General features: G+C 32.4%; 1 protein-coding gene across 4 annotated transcripts in view; it reads right to left on the reverse strand.

Moving 5' to 3' along the window:
* Positions 1-5882, reverse strand: part of LOC106686398 (uncharacterized) — a 30066-nt gene that overhangs the window by 2279 nt on the left and 21905 nt on the right. For 2 of the 4 annotated variants that reach the window (XM_014429700.2, XM_014429693.2), the window contains exon 7: positions 1710-1890. In XM_014429700.2, coding sequence (XP_014285186.1) covers positions 1809-1890 — 82 coding nt within the window. In that variant the 3' untranslated portion in view covers positions 1710-1808. Of the gene's footprint in view, positions 1-1709; positions 1891-5882 lie in introns of those variants that run through there. The other 2 variants (XM_014429709.2, XM_024358932.2) reach the window with 1 other exon arrangement.

Consider the following 5882-nt stretch of genomic DNA (forward strand, 5'->3'; position numbering starts at 1 on the left):
CTGCTCTTGTTCTTCTGGAAGGACATGACGATGGCATCCGTCTATTGATCAGACGGATCAATCCCGGTGGCAATTGAAGGCCTCATGTGATCGGTTATCACTGAGGGTTCACTCTTTTAACTCTACTTGAGATAGTCCCGTAGAATCTTTTTGCTCAATCTCTTTTTATTTTAGTATTAACATTCTTACATATTACATATTAACACATATACATTTATACAAGAGATCGTATTTTTATAATGATAAACTTATATACAATTATACAGCTTCTTAGACGCTTGTAGTGCTGGTCCCTAGCGGGTTGCGGCGGCACTTCTCGCTCGCTGACTGCTACAGACAGATACCCAAAAGATAAAAAGAGAAGGTGTAGATTTGAAAAAGTGAATGAGCTTATTGTTACGGTTGCCATAGTGAAATAAAAATACTGGCGATATCTGAGTAGACAAGGGGCGTTACGGTTGTCATGGTGAAATAAAAACACTGGCTAGATCTGTGTGGACAAGATGTTTTACGGTGGTCATGGGAAAACAAAACACGAGCGATATGTTCAGACGAGTGGGTTTTGTTTTTGTGAAGATGACAGTTTGATTTTCGAACACGTTACGATTGTTCAATGTGAAGTGGTAATAGTTTAAAGGCCGTCTGTCTTTACTGTTTGAACCGAAATAGCACCATATGAGAAATGTTATCGTATATGTTTTGTTTTTTTTTCAAAATTATGGTGTTCTACTTCAATAGACGGTCATTATTACTAGAAGTGGGGATATAGTGCAGTGACGTTTCTTCAGCACGTACTGGACAACAGAGTTGTAGCACGTGTCATTCTAAAACCTTCGGGGACGGTGAGACGGAAAGGAAATGTCGGACAACCTTATATCGAGCAAGTGTTATAACAATCGAAATGGACGAACGGTTTCCTGTCTTCAATTGTGTATGAGGATTCTAATTTAGTCGTTTGTCCTAGCGTAGGATCTATTGGGAGGTTTGAGATTTAATGGATAGGTCATTATTCACTGATAGCACATATATGTTATCGGCATACATGTTGAGGACTGTGTTGTAATGTCAGCTGTATAAACTGTATAAAGGTAGATGGATACTACCCTGAGGTACACCAGCAGACTGGGTAAAATAATAATATACAGCCACTATTGTGATTTACTTTGAATAATCTGTCAGTTAAATAGGAACGTATAATAAAAACGTATGTAAGGAACAGAAATTTACAGATCTATGTTTAAATATAAACTAAAAATAGGTATCAGACAATATTGGTTTTCCAATACATACAAACGTATTTATGTAACATGTAATATGTTTGAAAAATAGGACATCAATGTCAATGCACCTAAAGATGGGACCATGGCCATGAAATGATGTGATTTATAAGTTCCTTGATAACGGATATATAAAAGGAGACATATTTTCACTAAACCCAACCAGATATGTATTTAAGCATGTAAACTGGATGTTTACTAGAAATGTTTTTTCTTAATCAGCCTACCAATAAAGTTTTAAGTAAACTACAAATTACGTAATTCTCAATTTCTGACTAGTATGTTGACCTCCGCATGTAAGAATGTACATAAACATATAAACATAAACATCTACATATTTTCTCCAAACTAAACGTAAATAATACACATTGAGCCGTGAAACAGGCGAGGGAGAAGAGATAGACCGGGGTAAAATAAACTCTAAATATTTACAGATAGAAGAGGTGGGCTGGAGACGGGCCAGACAGTTGGGCCTGAATAGTAGACAGCAGGGCAACCCCCATCGAAAATAGCAAGTCCGTCTTAACGTCATCAGTCAGCTTCCTTACTGTGCCACTGTCTCTTCGTTTTCGGCAGCTTCGTCATCTTCAGCAGTGCCTCGAACTCTGAATCCCTGATAAAGAAAGGATAGAATGTAATAAATGTAAAGAGAATATTATCGATATTATATTAGAATATTTTCGAGGAGCGCATAACGAATATCAAATTTGTTTCTAACAAGAAGTTTAACGTAAAAGAATAAAGAATAAATAAAACCTGATGATATATGTATAATTACGATTGGTTGGAGTCGGACACTTGGCTATCCCCGATTTTCCAGTCTAGTCTGTTGTCTCTGTTTCTCCATTTTTCTCCCTTATTTAATTAATAAATTCTTTCATAAGTTGAATTTAACCATTTTATCTTACTACTAATAATGAGAGATGATTAATTATTTTATATAAACAAAATTAAAGGTACTATAGAGGATACATTTTTATAGATTAGGTATTAAGACCTAGCTGGTATTAAATATAGCTTAATTTCACATTGCTTTACCAAGTTTAATCAAAAGCTTTAGGATCGTATTTTAAAAATTCGAACACACACTCCATTTTAAAAGACTTGTTTATTTAGGTTTTGGAGACCTCGGATATGTAATCATGTTGAAAACTGGAATTCGAAAAGTTCCTTAATCGTAATACTTCCCCTTGCTATTGTATTCCATATATTGATTTGTGAAAGTAAAAAAAATATATAGTAGTGCTATAAAAACGTACTTGTTTGCACGTCTTTAGAATTACGGCAAAACTGGGTAAATGTATTTTGGGGTGTGACTGTGGCAGCGTGGAAACGCGCTTGTCTAAGGTTGTGAGTTCGAGCCCGGGATTTTTTCAAGCAAATAATTTCATAATTCTCACTCGCAGCCTCACCCCGGACAGGAAAAAAAACATAAGTGTAAAATAACAGGGGTATAAAATGTAAAAAAGTAAGATATAATAAGAAAAATTAAAGTTTTTTAAATTTTAAAAATTAAAATTTCTTATTATTTCTTACTTTTTTACATTTTATACCCCTGTTATTTTACACTTATGTTTTTTTCTCTTTTTGTAACTATGTGTTTGTAATTTTTTTAGCCCTGCAACGTGGGGCGAAACGTTGGCTCAATAAAATAGTATAATTCTACTATTTGAGTTTTTTTGACCGCACCCGGACCATATTCCATTCATCTACTCACACGGTCAATCAACAATCTTCCAGAAAATAAAATAATACATTATTATTGTAGGAGGATAGTCCGGGTAGCGGTCAATAAAGGTATCAAAATAGTAAAAGAAAACTATTTATTGGTTTTCTTTTATTGTTTTTTTCATTTATCCCTGAACAAGCACTGCAAAGTGGGTCGAAACGTTAGTTTACAATAAATAGTTTTCTTTTTCTATTTTGATACCTTTATTGACCGTCACCTGGGCCCTGTTTCATAATAAAGTACAAACTAATACTATTAGTCTTGTAGATTTATCTTAATTCAATTACACTGACTTGTACAATAGTAACTTGTACTTTAGTATTTTTTAATTCCTGTAATATCACTAATTGTCATCCCTATCATGAAAAAAATAAGTATTAGTATTATTACCTCACTAGTTTCTACACTTGTACTATGAACTAATACTATTTGCTTTCATTATGAAACAGGGGCCTGGAAGAGCTTCTTCCTACAATAAGTCACATATGGTCAACTAATGATCTTACATTATTTTAATCTTAATTTGTTTTTAATTTTATATTTTACTGAATTAATTAACTAGCCTACAAATGATTTTATTAGCTTTTCAATCGAGTGAGGGAGGAGAGGCCAAGTGATTTAGAAAAAATAGTTCCCATCAATGGAGACATCACATTACCAGAACTATCTTCCGACAATCTACTTCATACGGTCGACTATCTTCTTTCAATATTCATATATTCTTATGCTTTATTGGTAGGTGCAGAAATTGATTCTTCACTCCAAACCTATCCGGAAACTCAAAATTCTTACGTTACTTACCTCATAAATGCCCGGTGGGAGGCTGCGAGTTACTTGAAAAAATCCCGCGTATAGTCGGGCTCGAACTCACAACCTTAGACATGCGCGTTTCCACGCTGCCACAGTCACCCCCCAAAATACATTTACCCAGTTTTGCCATAATTCTAAAGACGTGCAAACAAGTACGTTTTTATAGCACTATTATATATTTCTTTTACTTTCACAAATCAATATATGGAATACAATAGCAAGGGGAAGTATTACGATTAAGGAACTTTTCGAATTCGAGTTTTCAACATGAATACATATCCGAGGTCTCCAAAACCTAAATAAACAAGTCTTTTAAAATGGAGTGTGTGTTCGAATTTTTCAAATACGGTCTTAAAGCTTTTGATTAAACTTGGTAAAGCAATGTGAAATTAAGCGATATTTAATACCAGCTAGGTCTATAAAAATGTATAATACCTAATCTATAAAAATGTACCCTCTATAGTATCTTTAATTTTGTTTATATAAAATAATTAATCATCTCTCATTATTAGTAGTAAGATAAAATGGTTAAATTCAACTTATGAAAGAATTTATTAATTAAATAAGGGAGAAAAATAGAGAAACAGAGACAACAGATTAGACTGGATAACCGGGGATAGCCGAGCGTGTCCGACTCCAACCAATCGTAATTATACATATATCATCAGGTTTTATTTATCCTTTATTCTTTTACGTTAATCTTCTTGTTAGAAACAAATTTGATATTCGTTATGCGCTCCTCGAGAAACCTTAAAATATTTTTTTTTTTTACAGAAAAAGAAAAATTGATTGTTTTAAATATTCGCCTTCCTGTGTGATAAGTGATAGTTCTGTGCTTCATGTGACCCATCATATTTTATAATTGTATTTTTTTCAAACACCACCTCATTTTGTAATATATGTTTTATCATCCTCTTCTATTCTATCTGCATATTATAAAAAAAAGGAGCATATTATTCCAAATTTTCAACCGCTTTTTAGTTCAATTTTCAACAAAAAAAGTTTTATATTATAATATGTTTTAAATTATAATAATATCATAGCAGGGCTAGGAATAGCAAAAATTATATGATATGTGAGAAAAAATGGGTTTGATTTTGATTCTCTAATCATTTTTTTATAATTTATTTATTGTTATTTACAAATGTTTAAAAATATATACAAGTAAATTTGCTGTAGGTGATAGAATGACGAGATACAAACTGTGGAGAATCTACCTATTGATAAAACTCCAACAAAATGTCTAGAGGAGATCTCGAGGCCATCTTTTCAGATGCCTATGAGGATTATTAGGTAATGATGGAGAAGCCAGGTTAGAAACAAGTGGGTTTGGGTGGTTAAATAAAAAAAATAAATAGAATTAATATCAAATTCTTCCTCCTAAATTTATAGTATATTTAAGTGTTTGAAATATTTTCTCTACACCATAACGCAGTTAATTATGGCCTTAGGCCTAGGCAGTGTTCGTAGAACCTGGAGGAGTCAACGCCTGGACTGACCCAGCCTATAGCAATGACGTTGTGCCTTCTAACTTGGGTTCCACTCGGTCGACGGCGTATCTTATCAAGGGTACGAATGGTGGTATTAATGCAGAAAATAAATCTTAGCCCTCAATTCCATAACTCGACTGAATAAAGCAAAATAATTCTGACTACCAAGAGTAACTATATATATATAATACATGTTATTCGAAAATAAATTACATAAATGGTTGTTCCAATATTTATAATAATAATAATAACAATCTTTATTTATTCTGGGATTGATCCCTTTAGAATAATTTACAGGCGTCAAAATTAGGCTTTAGAGCCTTAGAGTAAATTACAAAATAGAGATTAAATTACAAGATGTCATAAAATAAAATAATACAGTAAATTCAAAATGTACAATTAAACAACCATAGTTAACATAATATATAAAATAATGATAAAACAAATAAAATGAAACTATCATAAAACATAAGATAGTAAATAAAAAGAGAAAAAAAAATGATAAAAAATCAAATACAATTAAACTAAAAAGTAATAAATGAACAGATATAATTTCTGCTAGTGTACATATTTACA

Source organism: Halyomorpha halys, unplaced genomic scaffold, assembly GCF_000696795.3.
Source record: "Halyomorpha halys isolate HHAL.00 unplaced genomic scaffold, Hhal_1.1 Scaffold36.1, whole genome shotgun sequence".
NCBI classification, from domain to species: Eukaryota; Metazoa; Arthropoda; class Insecta; order Hemiptera; family Pentatomidae; genus Halyomorpha; species Halyomorpha halys.